General features: G+C 34.4%; 2 protein-coding genes across 2 annotated transcripts; one reads left to right on the forward strand and one right to left on the reverse strand.

Moving 5' to 3' along the window:
- Positions 1–1,395: 1,395 nt before the first annotated feature.
- LOC113770949 (centromere/kinetochore protein zw10 homolog) lies at positions 1,396–12,304 on the reverse strand. Its single transcript, XM_027315577.1, has 15 exons — positions 11,986–12,304; positions 10,317–11,111; positions 9,818–9,955; positions 9,277–9,450; positions 8,959–9,120; positions 8,325–8,558; positions 8,095–8,244; positions 6,732–6,824; positions 6,436–6,531; positions 5,163–5,291; positions 5,001–5,078; positions 4,755–4,913; positions 4,522–4,672; positions 4,330–4,412; positions 1,396–2,506 (listed from the first exon to the last, which is right to left on the reverse strand). The coding sequence occupies exons 2-15, from the start codon at positions 10,884–10,886 to the stop codon at positions 2,423–2,425; spliced, it is 2,301 nt and encodes a 766-aa protein (XP_027171378.1). The 5' UTR covers positions 10,887–11,111; positions 11,986–12,304; the 3' UTR covers positions 1,396–2,422.
- A 9,848-nt stretch (positions 12,305–22,152) lies between these two features.
- Positions 22,153–23,100, forward strand: LOC113771088. The gene has a single exon (XM_027315709.1). It carries the CDS (start codon positions 22,153–22,155, stop codon positions 23,098–23,100), a length of 948 nt encoding a protein of 315 aa, XP_027171510.1.
- Positions 23,101–23,971: the final 871 nt, after the last annotated feature.

Below are 23,971 nucleotides of genomic sequence, written 5' to 3' on the forward strand. Positions count from 1 at the left end.
ACTTTAACAAACCCCATTTGTTTGGATACCCCAATTATCCCAAATAATATTTCGTTTGCATCATAGACACATTTTTCAACCCATCTTTTTATATTTCCAACCACCTTTTTATCTCACATACATCACATCACAAAAAATACTACAGTAATTATTCCAAATAATACACTATCCATGTCATCTTCTTTTTTTTTTTTCCGAAACGGTAGAATAACAGAAATCATGTCAAGTGCGTAAAATACTGACTACACTGCGCCTAAAAGCATCATGCAAATAGGAGAAAATTCCTTTTTGACTACTGAATTTTAAACTATATATATGCATGCGTGATAAAGTTTGAGTAGAATTCGTTGGTGAACTAAACGTGGCATCTTTAATCGGCATGTAAAAGTTGGGTATTCTCCAACTACAAGACCGTTTAAAAGAGATTATTTATTAATTTGTTAGAATATGATCACATAATAGGACTGTTCCACAAAGAATTGATGATGTAAAAGTTTCTAAGTGGAAATTGCAGCAAAAAACACATCTGACAAAAATCAAAAGAAAGAAAATCCCTACGGAGAAATCTAATTCAAAGGCAAAAAGAAAAATAAGATCTGAATTAATGGTTGAAATTACATTGATCTGTTTCTGTCATTAATTTGCGATCTGTCAATGCAAATTAGTAAGTAGATAATTACATGAGTAAACCTATTTCTGAAATTAATGTTTGATCTGTTGTATCTCTACGGAGCAATTCTTCCACCTATTCCAGAAGCAAATTATCTACTTCTCACGTTTGGCGAATAGCCGGACCATTGAGGAATACCCGGAAAGGCATTTTTGAGAATCGGTCTGATTCTATCACTTTCCAAAATGTTCAGAGACCATAAGAAAAAGCAAGAACTAGAACGGACGAAACCAAAACAGGGAATCGGTCTGGTTCTGGAGGCAGTTTTGATGGAATGCACATGAAAAAACTAATGGTCCTTGCTTTGTCTATAGTAAAGTAGATCATAAGGACAAGAGCAGAAGGGGATTCACACCCCAAACTCTAAGAAGTTCAACTGCCAATGATTAATCTGGATAACAACAGGAAAGCTGGACTATGTGGAAGTGCTGCATAAGTTGTAACCAGCCCTTCAACACATTCATATTCTGCTTAAACCCTACTGACGGTCCCATAGCTTATGAAGTGAATTAGAGATTAACCTGGAATCTGCCTCAATGAGAAGACTTGTCATGAGTTCTAGTTACATACATGAAGACCCTCGCTTATAGCAAGAAGTTAAGCACAATTAAGAACAATTTCCATCATTCTTAGTAAAAGCAAACATGTTGAGTTTTACAATCCCCCACATAGTTGGAATCTATGTGCACACATGTTGAAATTGAAATCATTTTGCCCTTCTGAAGTTATCAATATGGAACTGCAGAAACTTGGATCACATTCACACCTGTAACACTATATTCAAGAAACGGAGATAAAGTTTAAGTGAGTCTCAGCTTGCAAAGCTTTGGTCCAAAATCCTTGAAGGCAAAAGCTAGTGATAGAGGAAAGGGCAGGCCGGTGCTTTATATGGTTTCCGGCACCCCAGGGGCGAGTAGCAAATGTAAGAAAAGCTCAAAGACAGAAAAACAGCTACTTGCAAGCACGAACGGGTAGAAGATGCAAGAGAAAACATTTTCTCTCTGTGGAAGGCTTAATTGCGATGTCCTCCTTCAATTGAATGTAGGCAGGGTGGAAGGACTATGCTCAGTGACAGTAGCAATCATCAGCACCATGTCTCTAGAAGAAGACATGCTCCATGTCATGTACTGGACAAGGACAACTCCTGATTATCATAATGATACTCTGCTTCAACCTCAGATAGTTTCGAGTTATGAATGGTGCAAGTTACTCAGACCTTTGTACTGAAGAACTCTAAAGGTGCAGAAGGAACAGGCTTGAGCATCCAACTGAACAAGAGTACCTGAGCGGCACCAACAGGTTCCAAAATGCAACACTCCATTGAACCCCATACTGCAGGTCAAAAATTGCCTTCCGAATGACTTTAAAAGCCAGGAAGTCTTAGTATTACAGCCTGCCAAGAATATGTTTTCCTAGAAGTACTTGTGCTTCCACCGTCATATTTACGTAAATCACCAACTCCTCATAAACCCAAACTGCAGGCCAGCAGCCAAACTAGTACTATTCAGTATCCTTTCCACTGTTATATGTACCCCTATTAATGTTTAGAGGAAGCAATACAAAGCAGGAGAATAAGTTACTCTTTATGGAAATTTTACTTATAAAGGTAGAGTAACTGTTCATAGCAAAAAAATGGAAAAAGGTAACCTCTGAGGTCACTATGAGTCGAAACTGCATCTACAATTTATTGGTTCAATAGGAAAAAAATTGGATAACTGCAACGACAAAAAGGGTTACGTTCTACAATCATTTCTAGAAGCCGGAACTTTCCATTCTAAACAAGCACTCTTTCCTGAGAGGTGAATCAGTGAAAATGGCCCTGATGAAGTCTTCCACCTATAAAAGTCATGTTAGTTAAGAAACAGTGACTGATTTAACTTCATTCATAGAAATCCATCAACATTTAAGCAAAGTAAAGAAAATTGAATAAGGCTGATGCACCCTAGAATGGAATTATTCCAAATGTCAAAGTTAAGGTTGGCAATATTACCACAGCAATTTTCTGACTTGGAAAAGTTTGCCCGTCATTAGCCAATGTTTGTTAATTCATATAACACTCAAGGGCAATAAACAAACTTTATCCCCCACAACCTCCAAAGTCTCTCCTTTGATTAATTTGCCACCTAAAACCATGTAATTTCGCAATGGCAACCGCCCCTTCCTCCTCCTTTTCCTCTTTATTCTTTCCCCAGTGCCACTACTAGTCAACAAACCAAGCTGCTCAGAAGCATCTTGGTCAAATGCTCACTCACACTCGGTCAAACACGAGTTTAAGCATGCTCGTTGAGGTAACGAGCCAAACTCGAGCTTTTGTTAGAATGCACATCAAGCAACTCAAGATTGTCTGTGAAATATATTTACATATACAACCATATACATTATACATACATGCATAACCATATACATCTATATACACACACATCCATACATATATGTATATACACTATATATGTGTATATATATGCGTGTGCTTATATGATATTCATACATATATGTAACATTACTAATATGTCTGTTCCTTCTGGACAAATTACATCTTTTTTCTCAAGTTCAAGCTCGAACTCATCTTCAGTAACAGCTCGAGGTCGATCAATTGTCTGCCTCTCAAGAGAGCATGAGTCGAGCTTGAACGCACTGTCCATAAGACAAGTCGATCACAAAATCTGATTTTGATGCTCGATTGAGCTCGAGCTCAAGTAGAACTATTTCTCACGAGTCGTAATTGGCTCATTTACAACTCAACTTCACCCTCACAACTCTGTTAGCTTTCTCTTCCATCTTCTCTCTCCAAAAGCCCGCACCCCAAATGTGGATGCCAAGCACTCTCAACTACAAATTTATTCCCCAACATCCTCATCCAATCAAACCCTGATATTTAAAACCAATGGTGTTTCTCTCTCTCCTTTTATGAAGGCAAGGAATGGGAGGATAAGCTAGTTGCTGGGCAAATGTTCTATTAATGTGTACTTCTGCCCCAAAAATAGGAAAATATAATTTGGTGACGATTTAGGACTTAAAAATATGTGAAGTTAGTCGCACAGTATGAATTAGATTTTTTTCTTTTTAAACCTCTTATCCTCTTTATTTTATTCATCATGTTTGTGAAATGAGGATATCAACCATTTTTGTATACTCTTTTCACATGTTTTAATTATGTGAAGCACCACAGAGAGGGCAAAACAAGAAGAATATTTGATCGATGTAATGGTAGTGATGGCATGCTAGAGATGAAGTGCAAATTTTGGACATTTGGAAGTGGAGCTAAGACTTGGTGCACAACCGGAAAGAAATAAAGGGGTTTCTCTTTTTTGTTCGTATAAAAGAAACAAACGCGAGAGTTGGATGGCAGTAGACAGGGCCACTGATGTGAGCTCAGAGTATTTTTACGTAACCAGAATACAAATTTTCAATAAGTATTTAGTTAAATAAATAAACATGGAAAACTTGTCCTTAAATAATACATTTGCTCTGGCAGCTAATTTTGGCTGTAGCAGCGTCGCCACCCAAGTTGTAAAGATTGTTTAGAATTTAGTAAGAAGTAAAAAGTGTCTTCTTTCACAAAGACATTTATGTACGAAGTGTTCAATTCTTTGAGAATCATTTCAACTAAACACAGAAAAGAAAGAAAATGTATCAAATGTCATTGCGTGTTATTTTACCTCTGTCATTGTAAATCCACAACTGACTAGTTCACCACTCTCCCAGGCTGCAGTAATGGACTTCAAAGGCATGTCCAGAAGATCTGACAAATTACAAGATGTTAAGCAAAAATTCGAAAAGCCAACTTCCTTTAACCTGTGGATCACTGTCTTCAAACATTCACATGTAAAGCACAGAAAAGAATATGATACCTTCCAATTTGCGTAACTTTTGAAGGGATGGAATAAGATCATTAACTGAGACTACTTGGCTTTGTTCTGAACTCCTTGTCTGCTTGATGTCCAATAGTGATGCTAATATAGATGACAGGTTCTCAAAAAGCAAATGAACCAGTCTTTGAAGCTTCAAACAATTAGAAATGAGGTTAATTACATAAAATCTAATTTCTTTCAACTAAAATTTCAAAAGCAGATCAACAGTGTACCTGTAAAGTTTCTTCTGCCGCCATGTCATCTAAAAGAAGAATGTCTTTTGTAATTCTTGAGAAAACTACCTCCAGAGCCATGCACATACTCCTTTTGTAGATTGAAGGCATTAACAGAGGCTCCCATATGATGTGTACTTTCTCAAGTATAAATGCAACCTAAACAAGAAACGGTCAAAGCTACTTCATAGCAAAGACAGAATACCGGATTTCTAAATCAGAATTTCCCTCATCCATCAAGATTACCTGGTCAATGCTAAATTTAGCAGACTCGTATTGCTTAGTTAGGTGGGTGTTTTGAAACCCAACAGCACCATCAATAGCCTACAAACTCAAAACATTTTAGTATAGCTCTAAAAGGAACATGTACAGACCTCATTCAGAAGCAATGTTGTGTTTCAGCCATACCTGCTCTAAGTTGAAAATAACAACTTGAATTTGTCTCTGCAATATTTCTTCTGCTATCAGCTGGAATCGTGGAGCCAAATCAGCAAAGACAGCCATTTCCTTGATAGGATTTGGAAAGTCTGGACGATACTGAAAAATTAAAATTACATGAATAAGAATTATAACTAAATTGCAATTAAAGTATAAGCTCAAGTAGTTTATTGAAAAGAACAGCAATCAATCTTCAGTCAGAAGCACAAAACCTATAAATCATGATCATGTCAGAACAGACGTCACAAGCAAAGCAAGTATTCACCTAACAAATGATACTCTGGACAAAGAATTGTTCTACAGTAAGGTGCAATAATACAATTAAAGGAAATAGTTTTAGTCACGAAGTTCCTTAAGCAACGTTTTTTTTTCCAGTAATTAGGTGTCAAGCCCAGTGCCCGAGGGTCACCACTGAAAACTCTTGGAAACCCTAGGGATAGGAAAACCTCTGCACTCCATTCTTAGGGTCAAACTTATAGTAATGCTGTAGAACATTGAGCAATCTAATTGTTCACCAAGTCTCAAGTTATTCATTTTCCTGCTCTAAAACTTTCTGTGAGTCAAAACAAAGATCAGCACAAAACCTTTTTCTTGCAAGTGTCATGCCTTGTAATTCAACTAGCCTTTCCAACAACATGTGAATTCCAGGAAGGGGGAAAAAACTGTCATCTTTCTTGTAGAAAACCCATTAAAAACTTCACACAGCAAGGAATTACTAAAGAATCAATTGGAATTTCTGCCAGATCATCAAATCCAGGGCAACATATCTGAATTGCCTAATCCCCACTATTTTCAAAGAAATTTCAGTATAAAAACCTAAGGAGTCTTGTAATATGAGTTCTTCACACTTCTGGATAAGTTCTAATACTTAAAAAAAAATTGTGAGGAACAAGCATGAGGTTTTTTTCTTGTTTTTTAAGAAAGAACTGCAAATACAGAAGTACAAAACAAGGTGAAATGGACCAACTGCCAGCAAATACCAAACTAGCACCTCTGATCCATAAGATAGCATGAAAACATCTTCAGCATCAGAAGTTCTATACAAGTTTGGCCCCATAGCCAGATATATACGAAACTGCCAGAGGTAATGTAAACCAGTTTTAAGTTTCAAACAGAAGCATATAAAAGTTTTAAGAATATGTCAGCAACAAAAACAGAATCTATCTAGTATTTTTTAGATGAAGAAGTCTGATTCTGGCATATTGGGAATATATTAGCAGCAAAAAATTATATAAATACCAACCTCAAAGGCAAGACCAAGGATCTCCTGAGCCAAATATAGACAGTCATTGTGCATGAGAACAGCTGCCTGGTTAATGGTAGCAAGCTGCTTTTCTAGCTTCAAGAAATCAAAAGATGATATTATGACCATAGGGTGCCGTTTAATATGAGTAAAAAATTCAATCCCAAGAGTGCAGCAGCATATCTTGAGCCAAATAGAACAGCAAGGTAGTGAGGCTAGAAAACATGTTTAACAGCTAGGAAAACCCATCCTTCAGATCAATGGACATCGCTAATTGATACCATGCGTTTACTGACCTTGACAGGTACGACAGCTTCATAAAGGAGACAAGCATCTCTAGCAGCATAATAGAATTCTAATCCAACTCTTGGAGATGACAAGCAGACATCCTGTTTGTAACACCACTATTAGTAACAATGACGCAGCATAATGCTATCTTGAATGACAAGCCAAGATTCCTAAACGGTGGTTTTACAGGAAGAGTTCAGGTTGATACGCACATAAAAGTAGCAAAATAGTTGAGGTACAAAATGGAAGGACAAATAACTCTCGTCTCCCTCCAGCCACTAGAAGAAGAAAATTTCTTCCCTCCCTCCCTCCCTCTCTCTCTCTCTCTCTCTGTGCATGTCTCTGCGTGTTGCTTCTTTTCTCTCTCTGACTCTGTCCATCTGTTGTTTCTTCTCTCTCTCTCTCTCTCTCTCTCTCTCTCTCTCTCTGTATCAGTGTTTTTTTTTTCTCTCTCCCTCCCTGTGTGTGCATGCGTTGTTTGGGGTTGTGGGGAGGGGTGGATGGCGGAGGATAGTTTGAGTAAGATGCAAAATAATGCATACAGCCCCAAGGAGTACCTCATGAGGTCATACTCCAGTCAACTATGTTTCATGAAATCACTACACAAACAAAAGATAAGAAATTTCAATCTCTGATCTTCCAAGTTAACCAAGTAACCTACAGGAGTTGGTTCTCAGTAACTTATAAACTGCTCTGAATCAGATCATATTCTTCTCAAGAGCTCTACTCAATCATGTAATTAGCTGTACTCTCCAGAAAGTAACACAGCATTATGCCTGAATAAATTCAGCACCGACTTCCCAGAAACCAAATCTTGACAAATATTATTCATCCCTGATTGCAAGGTATTACCTACTCTCACAGAATGGAATATTAAACTCAAGGTAAAACTTAGGTCATTTAAATCCTTTTAAGCAAATATTTACTACCCAAAAAAAAAAGCATCTCCATAGCCACCTTTTCATTTCCCAGATAATTTATTCTTCAAAAGAAAATTTTTCCAGAGTACTTCATCATCATTACCAAGATGAGAGAATCAAACAGGATAATTGGATTAAGAATCCATGAAAAGATATTCTCAAAATGATCAGTACTCTCCCTAGCCCGGCTTCATGTTGAAGATAATATCTTCTGAGTACTACTCTGGTTCAAAAATTGCTCAAATATACTTCACCATCTTACTAAAATGACAAGCACAAGAGAATAAAATGGAAAAATTTGATGAACAAGCCATCACAAATGCAAAGCAAGGAAGGTAGCAGAGAAGATGCAAATATAAATACGGAGTAGCTTTGACTCAGTGGATAAACTGATTTAACATGACTTTTCATAGATTTAGCAGAGATCAAATTATCCTTTCAGTCAACTCACCTTAAGGGTTTTATGCACCAGCTCCATCAAATTTAAAGCTGCTTCAGAAACAACACACCTTTCAGATGTAAAAAGCAAAGTGACAACACGATTGGAGAAATTTTCAGCAATTTCTTCATTTTCCGGTTCACCACTTATCCTTGTATGGTCCTACAGAGATTCCCATAGATAATCTCAGCTCCATGCATCTAAAAGATCAAATGTCACTTAATATGATTTATACAACTCACTTGAGGAATAGTGAAGGCAGCTTGTAGAAGCATATATCGAGCTTTGGCTAAAATCTCAACCTTCTTCCTTGAAGCAAAGTGAACCTCAACATTGTTGGCAAATTCAGTTAGTCTTTCATCCTTGTTATCAGAGGTCGAAATGAACATCAACTCCTTTAAATCTGTCTCAAACTCTGAGGAAAGCTTCACAATTTTCTGAAAATTGTCAAGTTTGGAAGCATCATCCGGGACAAACTGAAACCAAAAATAGCAAATCTCAGTATAACCCATACAGGAAAAAGTTTTACCCTGAGCTTGTGAAATTCTCACCCTACATAGGTAGTTACCTATATTTAACAAAAGGCGCACACATACACAAAGAGACACACATACAATACTAACAATTGCATATTTATGTTTTCATACAGACGTTGATACACACACTATGCATGCATTCAGATGTTTAAACTTGAACTTTCTAATACTTTTTCATTATTAAATTAACAATCTAGAGGAGGCAAAAAAGACAACCAAAGTCCAACTCGAGACACCTAAGAATAAAGGCAACCAAAACATTAACAAAGACAAGCCACATAAATGTCACTGAGACCAGCAATAATTTCCAAGACCAAAGAATAAGTGGGTTTACACAAACCTTGGCAAGAAACTTCGAAATGATCATATCTGACATCCTTGGCCACGTCAATCTTCCAAAACGGCGCATCCAGAGTCCATTTTGGAAGCAAAACGATTTGTTTATAAACATAACAATCTGAACTAGTGCAGAATAGACTGTTTCACCATCTAAACTGTTACTCTACAAATGAAAAATGTCAGATTCATGTAGAATCTATGAAAATTTTAACCTGCATAGTTTGAGAGATGCAAGTTGGGCATTTCTTACCATGAAAAAAGGAAATATGATGTACCATTTTGAAACATAGAGTTAAACAAAAAGAATCTGAAATTGTACCATGTCATTTGTACATGAAACAATAGTAAGAACTGCCTCGGAGGTTGGCCCCTGGTCTTCACTAATTTCCTCCACAACTGAAACAGATGATCTACAACTAACTGCTCGAGCAATGACATGTTTGATCATTAAGTCGGCTATTCTTGCTAGCCCATAATCCAAAATGCCAACTGCCTAGTAAAACAACAATTACAAAATGAAACTGCTCCCCAAGTTTTGAAGTTCGGGAAGAGTTAAATATATGTAAATAGTTAATACTAGAGTAGCTTAGATTGCTTGATGTGTGTGAGTTTCGACTGCAGTAATTAGAAACCTGTTCCTGTTCCAATGTGGCACTTTAGTGCTTGTATGCTTGCTAATATCATATCTATATGGCCTCGGTATTCCATGAGGCATAACTCATAACTAATGTTTATGCTTTATAGTTATAAAGCAGATACAATTCACAAATTGAAACAAGTAAACCACAAACAACTAACAAAAGACCAAGGCGGAGGGAGGAAGGGAGGGAGGGAGACAGAGAGAGAAGCTGCAAACCTACATCCATGGCTTTCAAGACTGTATGAAGCTCAATCTTTTCAGCTCCATCCATGCCCAACCAATACTTTACACGAAATGAACTGCTATCCTGGTCAAATCTCACAGCACTCTCCACAAGCCTCATTAGGGCTTCATGTAACTACAACCAAAAGTGATAAAACAGATGAGAATAATAATCCTCACAAACATTGCCATTGTCAAATAAATGTTTATCCCAAAAGAGGATAGTTCAATAAAGTATCATTTTTTATGCATCAAACTCTGGATAATTTCCAGTCAATAAAGCATCTTGCATTTAATTCATTCAAGATAGCAGCTTATTAAGCTCTTAAATATCCAGATTAATCTTCACAGCATATAACTTTAATTTGTAGATACATCAATCCTATTCCCAGGTTTTAAAACAATTGCTAAACTTCACAATTTTTAACTGATCAGATAGGTACACAAATATAACCAATAAAGGATGATTCAAAACAACATAAAAGAAAATTTTCTACCTTGTCAAAACAGTCAGCCCATTCTTTCCTTAACAGTCCATATGCCAACAGTTGACTTTCTTCATCTTGTGCTGCAGCTGCTTCATCATTATGCACACGTAAAGCTGTCTTCAGTTCTCTGAGGGCCACTGCAGCCTCTTCAACTCTACCAATTCTGATATCCTCCTTCACAAGTCTCAATTTCTCGCACAATTCCAAAATTAGCCCCAACAACTCCAACACTTCCCTCTTCTCCCTTACCTCTTTCCTCTTTGCAACCATTTCTTCAATAACCGACTTGATTTTGGTGTCAACAGGGTGGTCTGAGATTAGATTAAGTATATTAAACAATTCACTTGAGAGCTGTTCAGTCCTGGTAACGACGTCAGAGCATTGAGAGAAGAGGGAAGAGAAGTCCAGTTGGTGAGATCGGAGGTAGTCATGGACTTTTGATTTAATGTGGAGAGAGCGGACTTGCAGGCGGTCAATGAGGAGATGAAGATCAGGTGCGGATAGTGGGGTTGAGGGGTCATCTAGGTCTGGTGTTGAGAGAAGATCTCGGATATCTATTGAATTGAACAGTACATCCATTAAGGGTCTGGGTCACTGGATACCTCACTTTTTCTTTTGTTCTCTTTTCCCAGGGAAAAAAACTGGTCAGGGTTTTGGTAAAGGTAAATATTCCAGTGCAGAGGGTTGTAAACAAAACACCTGATCAATCAATATGTACTGTCTGTTCAATTTCCAAGAGCCCACCGGACACTAAACTTCATTAGCCTCTGGTGTTAAAGCCAGTAAGAAAATCAATCCATCCTCCTGAAAAAAAGCAATAGACGTTAGGGATGATACATAGGTGTAGGGGCTTACTAAAACAACTTTTAAGATCCAGAAGAGCCATTTAATTCGTAGTATTAGAGGAAACAATGAAATTCTAGGCAGTTAGTTTTCAATCCCAGGATTGAAAAGTTACATGGAAAATTCTCATAAACACTCAGTAACAGTACACTGTATATCACATACACGGGATAATGATATGTGTTTGCAACACCAAACTGTGTTCAGATGGCAAAGTGTTATGAGGAGCTTCATACGCACTTAAACCCCTGTGACTGGATTCGAGCTAGGCCTAGCACTCAAAATGTCAATAAAGATGCTAACACTTAAAGAGAAAAAAAGACAAAGAACCTACAATGTAAATTAATCCCAATCAAAGATAAACTTCAGCAGAATGAGATAGAATACACCAAGTCTTCATCCTTACAAATATAACATGAAGCTCCACAAGTGCCTACAATTTGCTGATTTCATTCAGGCCATACTAAAATACAGGATTCCGTCCTCAAACACAGACCAATTATTGCACTAACAGAATTCATTGCCAATTTCTTTTTCAACCAAAGAGGTGAAGAGTATAAAACGAACATCACAAAAACTAACTGAAGAAACATGTGAAACTGCACTAACAACTAACTGATGCTAATTCATACATATCACCAATAAAATATTCATTGATTTTAGCTACTGCCTGGAGATGAAACTACTATTTCTGGACAAATAAAAACCCAGAAAAGTACATGAATTTTCAAAATAAATATGAAAACAAAACAAAAGGAACATGTAACTAGAACAAGAAGTAAGTGAGTATCAGCTAACTAACTTGAACAAGAAACAATTACATTCCAATACTAACCTCAAAATTCTCCAAATCAATGTGCAATTACTGGCTAATCACCTGAATTGAACGACACTCTGATCCTGAATTTGCCAAGTAACAATCTAGATCAGCCCAAGATTACGACAGAAAAATTACTTCTTGTACAACGATTAGTTTTGAGGTATGTGCTGAGAGAAGAAAGCGAACGTGTAAGGATGATACACCAGGAGTAGCAGAAAGAGGGGAAGGTAGGAAGGAAGAAAAGGCCCGGTAGTGGACTAGAGAGACGGGAAGATTCCGGCAGAAAGGGTCGGAGAAAAGAGACCGACCGGCCGAAGAGGACGTGGCCGGAGGAGAAAGGAGGTGGTGGAGGAAGGTATTGCTTGTGGAACGTCGTTATTTATTTGAGTGAAATGCTTAATTTCAAATTGTCCCTCATAATTAAGAAAATAGCAAATCAACCTCGACTTTCATGAAACCTATACATTGCTCCCCATACTTCATTGTAGTAAACATCTCGAAGAAAATTGGAACCATCTGAAAAAGTTGTCGTGTAATCTTTTTTACATTTTTTTTTCCTTTCATAGTGTATTATTCGAGGCCGACTCACTTGATTAACCCCTAATCGAAAGAAATTATCATGTAATCTTTTTTTTCTTTTTCTTTCCTTTTTCATCTTTGTTATGTTTAGATTTTTCTTTATTCCTTTTCCACTCCCATATGATCAATATGTGCAAAAGAATTTCTTTTTACTGCTTAAAAATAAATTACAATTTTCTTATGAAAAAAATACTATTTTTATTATGAATTCCTTGTGATGCATTAATTGTAATAAACATAGGAATTAAATATTTATTTTAGTGATGCGCTTTTATTTTTTTCTTCTATCTTCTTTATCTTTTAAAATTTCTTTTGGCACTTAAATATATGATGTTATTTTCCGTGAAAGATGTTTAATTATTTTAAATATCATAAGAAATTTGTTGGGTATGCGGCCAGCATATTATACTTGGTTTCCTTATACTATATAAGTATGAGTTGTGATCAAATATTGTATTTAAATTTCAACTGCAAAGGTAGGAATATTTTGGGATTGTGAGGGGTTTCAAGTGTGGCTGTAGCTTGGGTAGAACTTATGGTAGAATGCGTTTTCTTTTGTTTATTTAAATGCCCTTATATCCATTTAAATGCATCATTGATATGTTCAAAGTTTAAGGGTATTTTGGAAATGTGAGACTATTTTGATCGTCTTTTGAGTAATAGATACAAATTATGATGGTTTTAGTTTTGCTACAATTACTTACATATCCTTGGATTCATTTAAACACTCTTGGGTTGTCTTGCGAGTTAAAAGAAGCAATTATTAGCCGTTGTTAACTATGAGAATTCCAAGAGAGTGCCATTGTGTAAGGCGTTATATTAGCAATTAGTACTTTGTTTCTTGGTTTACACTAATGCCCTTACTAATCTATTTTAGAAAAACCTGGCTTGCTAGGAAATTTAGTGATTTATTTAGTACGAGTTATATATCTGAGCATCAATTTGAACAGTTACTGAAACTTGTCCAAATTGTTCCTCCTTCACCATTCTTCTGTTGTCTTCTTTTCGCCTTCACCTATATGCTTATTTCTACTATCATTGTACTCTTAGTTTCACAAAGCTACTCTTGGGGGTTCACTTTGAGGTGCTTTCTATGTTTTCTTTTTTTATATGTGAGATTTATCTTGTTAAATCATAGTTTCAATTTTAAATTGAATGCTTTGATTCTCAAAAATATATACTTTGTAAGCGTAATTTAGGGTTGAAATTATTGTTTCCCAACAAATGTAGTTGTTTTATATAATTTAAACGGTTTAGGGCAACTATGAGAAAAGGTTTATTGGGAGTATTTGGAATAACACAAGCAACTCTTCACTATTACCGCTGAATGTTACAAATTATTTAGCTATACATGTAGTTAGTGGCACAATTTATTTTGGTGGCAGTTACTGCTTTGACTCAACGATTTTTTTTTTTTTTTTTTTTGTCAACACAGGGGTGTCCGGGTCAATCCTTACAGGGCCCTACTAATCCCCTGCGCCTGAAGTATCCCGCCCCCCCAAGAGCACCCGGGCGGTATGTGAGGCCAGACTCGAACCTGTGCCACCAATGAGGATTACCCCATGGCCTCACCGGCTGAGCTGACCCCGAGGGGCTTGACTCAACGATTTGGTTTGGTAAAAAAGTTGATTTATTTATGTGTTTGCTTGTATGTTTGATTAGTTATTACTGGAACCACTTGAGTTAGATGTGCATGATGCAATGGTTGAAGCCAATTATGGCTTATGTTAGAAAATTGTGTAATTATTATTTAGGCTTTTCTTGTGAAAATTGCTTTTATCTCTGGTAATTGCTTAGGATCTATGGTTATTGCAATAAAAAATGACTACATTAAGTAAAGGTAACAAGTTAGAAAAGCAAAACTGGCATCGTAATTAATGAAAAAGCAAAGCTAAAGTTTAGTTTACTGACTGAGGACCAAAAAGAGCTTGAGCAGCAAAAGTGCGAGATGCATATAAGAGAAGAAATGATAAGAGTATATATTGCAGTTGATAGAGGTATATGCATATAAAGTCGAAGTTTAATAAGAGAATCATTCAATATGATCAGACTAATAACATGTCTTCCGTGCATGATCGGTGTGTATTTAGATAATGAGGATCAAGCTAAGAGGTTGTCATTGCACCAACCTTTAAGAATCGATGATATACACAACCTAACAAGAATAGTGCATGCAGGACAAGTAGAATGCTTTTGTGTAGAAAGTAAGGACACATCCGAGAACTTGCAGTTGGCTAATATATTGAAATCTTCATTTTTAGATGTCAAAGATCACTCCAAAGCAGGAGGCAAATGCAAAACTCATCTGACTGAGTTTTCAAACTTCCATAATGTTATCACTGAAACCTATGAAACTATGCAAGAAGGAGTTGTGCTCTTTTTGCTGTGCAATGTTATGCTCTACTATGATTTGAAACTTATGGTATGCGTTTTGGTATTATTAAACTTTTTCTACCTAATTGATTAACTCTTTTACCATGGGATGCTTGTTGGACACCATGGTGTAGTAATAATAGAGAAGCTTGTATCATTCAAATCAAGTTGAGAAGCTTCTTATGAAGTTAGTTATTGATGGAAATTAAACTAAACTATTCTATTTGTTTATTTCGTAATTCTTTCATTTTCTTGTTTTGGCGTCCTGTTTGGTTAGTTTCCATTTTAGTTTAGAAAATCTCAAGTTAGTTTTCAAATAAGTTTTGATTTATAATTGTGTTTGTTTAGAAAGTTTCGCAATCTATAAATACTACTAGTCTAGTACATTGTTACGTTAAGACTTGAATTAAGGGTCCGTTTGTTTCGGGTGAAAATGTTTTCCAGGAAAATATTTTCCTAATTTCCCGTGTTTGGTTGCACAAAAGTTACTGAAAACATTTTCCTATGTAAAATATTTTCACTCATCTTATGGAAAACAACTTCCCTTCCAAACTTCCTGAAGTTGTTTTCCGAAATGCATGCATCCCGCCTGTAGTATGTTCCAAACTTACTGAAAACATCTTGTAGTATGTTCTTTTTTTTTTTTAGTGTAAACAGGAGGAATTCGAACCCAAGACCTCTTCCTTACACTCCCTCCCCCGTACCACCCAACCCAACCCTCCCCCTAGTATATTCAAAATAAAAAAAAAACTCATCCTGCTCATCATATGCTAGTAATTAATTATGTATAATAGGGACATTCTTTTCTAGAGAAACTTTCAGCAGTGAGAGTGCAAGATATATGTCACAATAAGCATTGCATGTGATTGATATTTGACACTAAATGGCCAGCAATTTGTTTATTGCTTAAGGAGATATTTTTTATTCATATATACATTTCTCCAAGATTTTTTAAAGTTAAACAATGAGATAAATTTTCTTATTTTGCATGGGAAGAAGTATGTAGTTATAATGTGTAGAAAGTAAAGATAGAGATAAAAGTAAAAATATTTCAAAAGTTAAACAAACACCAGAAAAATGAAGTAAGAAAATATTTTCAATAAGCTAACCAAACACCTGAAAATGATGAAAGGGAAATGATTTTCATGGAAAATTACTTCCACGGAAAATATTTTCCCAAGGAAAACATTTTACTTCCAACCAAACAGACCCTAAGTCTTGAAGAGTAGGTTTGAAAGAAAGCCTCTAAATTGAGAGTTGTGAGTTGTCGTAAATGAATCGATACGATTTGATATTGTTATCGTTGAGTTTTAAGTTAACAAAATTATTGAGTATTTGTTTATATTTACTCTCCTCTTCTTCCCACATATTTTTTTTATGTGTTAAACTTTTTTCCACTGTGCATATTTTTTTGGGCAAACAAGTGATATCAAACCTCTAGGTTTTGATCCCAAGGCTTGTTCATGAAATTAAGGTACAAAATAGAAGAATTGTTGTTGAAAATTAGGATACAAAATTGGTCCTAATTGAGTAGAGATTAAAAAAATTGAAACATGGATCCATATTTTTTATAATGTTGTGCACGTTTTTTCAAACTATAATGTTGTGCTATTGATGAAAATTTGAAACATGAATATGTATTATTTATAATGTTGTGCATGTTTTTTCAAACTATTGGAATTTAGAATATTGTCCGAACAGGGTTCACGAAACCTACAAAAGGCATGTAATCATCAAGCAATGAAGTTAAAGAGTTGGAAAAGAATAGACAATTGGATCACAAGACACTTCACTGTGTCAATACTCAATACCAAAGTCCATATGCATATAATCAAAAAATTCATGCATGCAAAAACTGTAAGGGAGGCTTGGACAATTCTGATAAATTCTAATCAAGGTCATGGTAGAGAAGAAAGTTGTGAAGAGCAAAAAAGAAAAAAAAAATTGGATGAGGAAAAGAAAGAAGAAATTGCATAAATTGAGGATGCACTTGAAGATGACGAATATGTGGTTTGAAAGGAAAATTGACAAGAGTTTGAGAAAGAAACCAAATTCATTAGTAAGATTAAAGATATGATTGAAAATTGTGGTGTGGAAAAAAATATTGACTTTATTGGAATTGATAATTTATTTGAAAAGACAAATCAAACATTGAAGTTGGTTGAGATTAATTATCGAATTGGCAAATTCCTCGAAAATTGTGGTATTGCTGAAACTAATGTGATTGTTGATATGGATGAATCAAAACAAGTTCATGGTATAGTAGAAAATTTTGGGGGTGGAAAGTATGATTTTGTGATTTTGAAAAATTTTCTCAATGTTATGGATGAATTGAGTTATGGAATTGCAATTAAAGAATGGGTGAACATGTTTAAGTTTTTTTGACAGAGGAGATCATGCCAAGAAATTGTTTGAGGAGTATAAATTTCGTCCACTACTATGTGTGAACATGAAATTAAAGATCAATTGCAAGTTAGTATTCTGCATTATTTATACAGAGATTTTCCATGGAAATTCAAGCTCGAGATAGTATTAGAAGTGATGATAATATAGAGTTTAGTTTATGGGAAGCAATGATGGAAATTGAATTAAGCTACTCTATCTGTTTATTTCCTAATTCTTTTAGTTTCCTGTTTTGGTGCCCTATTTGTTTAGTTCCCATATTAGTTTAAAAATTCTCAAGTTGGTTTCCAAGTAAGTTTCGGTTTGTAATTGTGTTTGTTTAAGAAGTTTTGCAATTTATAAATATTACCAGTCCAGTACATTATTATTTGAAGAGTTGAGTTTTGAAAAGTAGGTTTGAAGGAAAGTCTTTACATTGAAAGTTGTGAGTTGTCGTAAGTAAAGACTATAATTTGATATTGTTCTTGTTGAATTTTGAGTTAATAAAATGAATAAATCGTATAAATGGTGACGGTGTATATACTATCACGGTTGGATATACAACATATATGCAAAATTTGAGTTTCAAATTCAAATTCAAATTATGTGTCATGCATCTAATGGTAAAAGTGTATGCACTATCAGTGTATAGAAAATTAATCATAATAAAATTAATGCATATTTGTTTGTATTTATTCTCCTCTTTTTTTCACATATTTTTATATGTATTAAAATTACTTTCACTATGCATATTTTTTTTTGTGCCAATAGTCATACATTCACTCTAAAAAAAAATCATCATTTCAAGTTGCTGACCTTATCAATAACACTTTTTAATCCATTTAATAGGAAGGTCATTCTCTGCTGTTAATCATTTAAGATAGGATGAATAGTTGAACTTTCTTACAATTTTTATTTAACTACAAGCATGAAACTCCCGTAGATTACATGGGCTCTTCCCCCTAGTATCAGATCTAATGAAATTATTGAAATTTAAGAACAACTAGCTGCAGTAATTACTTTCATAACTAGTCTTCGTCCATATAATAAACAGTAGGTAAGCTTGAACAGGAAAATTAATTAATTAAACTGGTATTTGAAATTTTAAATTACTTTCGTAATTTTGGCAAGATTTTCATCATCATCACGAGTTGCTTCAAGCATAGGGGAAATTTCTAATTTCTACTGAAGTAGTAATTTAGGAAACTCAAGAAAAGGTAACCTTCCAACACTAATGCAATGGGAGCACTGGTGGATTTCCTATTTCTCCTAATGGTAGCATTGTACATGAGATGAATATGTATCAGATCCTACAAGCAATGTTGTATACCTACACTAACTATCATGACCACTAAATGATGGGGAAAAAAAAGGTCCTTTTTTCGTTTTGCAAACTGCAATAGTGATTGAGCCTCTCAAACTTAGAAACTTTTGATATTCTACGTGTCTCTACCATTAGCAATACTAAACTTAACATTCAAAAAAACGTTAATTTTGAAGTTCTATGCATCTTTGGTTGTTAGTTACATTAAATTTGACTCTCAACAAGTAGCAAATAACGTGGTTAAAAGATACCTGCTGAATTGTCAATAATTATTAATCAATATTCAGTAGTCTTTCCAAAAAGGAGAAGATGGCTGACAAAAATCCCAATGATGAGTGCTTGGATGCTGTATGGACACAAGCGGATAGAGAATTGGTGAGGAAGTTGAGTATGAGAAGAAAATTAGAGAGCTTACCCTCATTTTCTCCATAAATAGTAGTTTTGAAACATGCTCAACTCTAGGGTGCGTCTAATAAAACTGAACTTTGAAAGTTAAAGTTTAAAATTTGAAATCTAAAATCTGAATTCATTAAGTTATTGAATTCTTAAGTATTAAATCTAATACATTTGAGTGCATATCACATTCAGTGATAAGTGAATAGTTTATCACTTAATTTTGGGAGTAAGTTTTGCTTAGGAAATTCAGTGCCACTTAATTAATTCAGATGTTCAATTTTTAGTTATCAAACTGTCTGAATATGTTAAGACCTGAATCCGTTAAGTTTAAGTGTTGAATTGAATTATCAAATAGCACCCTAGACAACAATGACTGCTATATGAGAAGGTAAATATTCCGTAGAAGTTACACGTTAAGGTTATGGATCGAATAGCGATAGCCCTCTTTTAAGGTGTTTGTTTATTTCGATCGCTAAGGCAGAAATTTCATGTGCTATAGAAAGATTTTGCTATATTCCAAGCATGGCAACATGATCATTAGTTTAAATTATTATTTTTCTTCTTAAATTATTTTAACCTTTTTGATGTACATGAATGCTTGGATTCAAGCCCACGGGTTGTTTATATATTTGTACCAATTTAAAATAATCATGATTTTATTGGCAATTGGCTTAAATAATGGAGAGTAACCTGGACTCGGTGGTTCTTTTTTTTTTTTTTTAATTGAGAGGTGGTGATAATGTTTATTCCTTAGGAACTCAAAAAGAACATAAATATAAAAATTCTACACTTAATTTTTGTCTTTAAAAATTGAAGTGTAGTTACTCTTTCTTATTTTCTTTTGCTATCAACTCTTTAACTTTTGATATGTTTTTGCTTTTTTGTATTATTTCCTTCAGAATCACTTCTTTGTACAACTTATAATTTTTCTAATACCACTCACGCAAGATGAACTCTGGTACCATTTTACTAATTTTGCTAATTTTAAGGTTGAGGAAGAGTACAAGATTAGTTTCTTGGCCTAACCTTTCTCTTCCCAAGTGGTTTTAATTTCTTGGACTCTAGTTTTTATTCTTTCTTTGGTATTAAATAATTACGATGTGGCCATTTTTTTTAGTAAGTAATAACTAGATTGCTGACTGTGCTATGGACATGTATTAAAAAAATAAAAAGTTGTCTTAATATGCTGATAATTCAAGTTTTGAATTAATGCTTAGTTAAATAGTGAATTCAAGCTGGAATGTAAATAAATTGAATAGACGATAATATCTTAATAAAAAAAAGTTATACCAGGAGTTGCATATAAAAAATTAAATATGGTTTCTAATTCACATAAGATATCAACAAAAAAGTGAATAATTTCTCAACATCCTCTGCTAAAGTTTAACTAGAATTTCCCGTTTTATGAATGGATTTAAAAAAAAGTTGTCTTAATATGCATATAATTTAAGTTTTGAATTAATACTTAGTTAAAAAATGAATTCAAGCTAGGATGTAAATAAATTGAATGGAAGATAATATCTTACCCCTCCCCCGTCCCACTTTGATAGATTTATTTTACTTTTTCATCAATCTCAAACTGTAGTTTACTTTCTAATTGAAGAGTATAGTTAACTTTTAATTTCTCTAAAATGCCCTTATTTAATGTTGGTTGTTATTGAGTATAACATAACTTATTTAATGTAGGTTGTTAGTGAATGATGCAACTTTCTAATGATATAATTGTTGTAATTAATGTAAAGCTAATTAGTCACACTCCATTTAATATAAGGATATGTCAGAAGATAGTAAGTTAGGTTTATTCTTCAACAAAGTTAACTAACTTTTCTTAAAATGTATGAAAACAACTAGAATTTTCAAAATGGGATCGAGGAAGTATTAAAAAAGTTATACTAGGAGTTGCATATAAAAAAATTAAGAATCGTTTATAGCTCACATAAGTTATGAACGAAAAAGTGAATAATTGCTTAACATCGTCTGATAAAGTTTAACTAGAATTTCCCGTATTATGAATGGATTTTTAAAAAAAGTTGTCTTAATATGCATATAACTCAAATTTTGAATTAACACTTAGTTAAAAAGTGAATTCGAGCCACGATGTAAATTAATTGAATGGAAGATAATATTTTATTAAAAAAAGCTACACCAGAGTTGCATATAAAATTATAAATTGTTTATAACTCACATAAGATATCAACAAAAAAGTGAATAATTTCTCAACATCCTCTAATAAAGTTTAATTAATGAAATAGAAGATAAAATCTAAATCAATAAATAAGCAATACACCTGGTTTGTAATACCTTATTGAATATGTTAATTAGTTTCACCACTTACATATACTGTTCGATTGATTTGCCAATCTTCTTGGAATATGGGAGCAATTATGAATGTCACTAATGGTGACTCCATTAATTCCGTGGACTTTTTTGGAGATTGAATCACAAATGAAAATGCACAATTTTTACGTGAATTAATGTACTCTTGCAACGACATATTTCCATTTTCCTGAGAGTAATAGCATAATAATAGTTATGTTATGAAATAACAAAAATGTGGATGTCCCTTTGTATTCCCAAGGGGATTAATTCATGATTTTATGGCTATTTATGTATATAAGTTACAATTCATAAATCCATTCATGTAGTGGAGAAACCGTTTCATAGGTTTCTTCATATTATTGTAGTAGTGGATGTTTAATAAGATTTATGTACCTTTAATCTTGTAGTACCTATATATAGAGGTACATTGAGACCCTTTGGGAGGATTTTTTTGTATCTTATTGGAATATAAGAATATTACTCTCCATTTCTCTACTTCTTTCTCCAATATTTCACTTGATATTATAGTAGCTTATTTGATTAGTTTTATAACACGTTATCAGCACGAAAGCTCTACTTTTGAGCAAAAAGGTGAAAACGGAGGCGCTACTTTGAACAAAAGTGAAGCACAAGATTTTGCCGAAATTCTGCCCGTATTTCTTCAAGTGACTTTTGAGGTAAATTTCTAAGTCAAAATCTTATTTCAATTTCTTATGGCTAATCTTACAAAACAAGAGTTTGTACCTCTTGATATTTTTGGAAAAAATTATTTATCATGGGTATTGGATGTTGAAATCCATCTTAAGGCAATGGGTCTTGGTAATACTATTGTGGAAAAAAATGAATCCTCAAACCAAGACCGTGCCAAAGCTATGATTTTTCTTCGTCACCATTTAGATGAAGGATTAAAATCAGAATATCTTACTGTTAAAGATCCTCTTGTCCTTTGGCGAGATTTGAAAGAAAGATTCGACCACCTGAAGTTGGTCGTTCTTCCAAAAGCCCGATATGATTGGCTTCACTTACGGCTGCAAGATTTTAAATCTGTCAACGAATATAATTCAGCTATGTTCAGAATCACTTCTCAATTATCATTATGTGGCGAAAAAGTCACTGATGAAGATATGTTAGAGAAAACATTTTCTACTTTTCATGTCTCTAACATGCTCCTGCAGCAGCAATATCGAGAGAAGGAGTTTAAAAAATATTCTGAACTTATTGCATGTATTCTCTTGGCTGAACAAAATAATGAATTGTTGCTGAAAAATCATGAGCCCCGACCAACTGGTGCAAGTCCATTCCTTGAAGCGAATGCGACCCAATTTCAAAATTCTGGTCGAGGTCGTGGACGTGGCCGTAGAGGTGGCCGTGGAGGAGGCCGCCGACATGGCCGTGGCCGTGGACGTGATCGTAGTAAATTTGTGCTCCGTGAAAATTTTAACCGTGGCAAGCAACAAAATGTTTCCCAAAAGAGGGAAAATAACTACGATCAGAAAAATAGAGAAAAGAAAGTTTATGAAGAAAAATGCTACCGGTGTGGTATGGAAGGTCATTGGTCTCGTACCTGTCGTACGGCCGAACATCTTGTTGACCTCTATCAAGCATCATTGAAAAAGAAAGACAAAGGTGTTGAGACAAATTTCATTGATCAAAAGAATGACTATGATGATGGTGATGATGCTGACATGACACACCTCAATGTTACTGATTTTTTTAAACATCCTGAAGATGTCAACAAATATCCCATGATTATTTAGATATTTTATGATGCTTTATATCTTTCATGTAATTTCCTTTCCATTGAATATTTATTTTCGCATCTTTATTAATATTTATTTTTGTTTGAAATTTTCTTCCTGAAGAAGAAATGGATGTCAAATATTTGGGATTAAATAATAGTGATTATGATATTTGTCTCATTGATAGTGCTACTACGCACACCATATTGAAAAATAAAAAATATTTTTCTTGTTTGAAAATGGGAGAGACAAATGTTAATACCATTAGTGGTAGTGCAAAATTGATTGAAGGCTCCGGAAGATCCACTATATTTCTCCCTGAAGGGACTAAAATTATTGTAAATAATGCACTATTCTCTCCCAAGTCTCGAAGAAACTTATTGAGTTTTAAAGATATCCGCGAAAATGGATATCATATCGAGACAATGACTGAGACAAATGGTGAATTTTTATTAATCACAAGTATCATTTATGGAAAAAAATGCGAAATAGAAAAATTACCTTCTTTTTCTTCTGGGTTATATTATGCACAAATTAGTGCAATTGAAATTCATCACCTAGTAGACCAGAAGTCTACTCATCCCGATGATTTTATAATTTGGTATGATCGTCTCGGACATCCTGGATCTATAATGATGAGACGAATAATTGAGAATTCACATGACCACTCATTGAAAAATAAAAAAGTATTAAAAGCCAACGAATTCTCTTGTGTTGCTTGTTCTCAAGGGAAATTAATTATTAGACCATCACAAGTTAAAGTTGGGACTGAATCCCCTGCACTTCTAGAACGAATTCATGGTGATATATGTGGGCCTGTAGATCCACCATGTGGACCATTTCGATATTTTATGGTGCTAATTGATGCATCAACTAGATGATCACATGT

This window comes from Coffea eugenioides, chromosome 5 (genome assembly GCF_003713205.1).
Source record: "Coffea eugenioides isolate CCC68of chromosome 5, Ceug_1.0, whole genome shotgun sequence".
In the NCBI taxonomy this organism is placed as follows: Eukaryota; Viridiplantae; Streptophyta; class Magnoliopsida; order Gentianales; family Rubiaceae; genus Coffea; species Coffea eugenioides.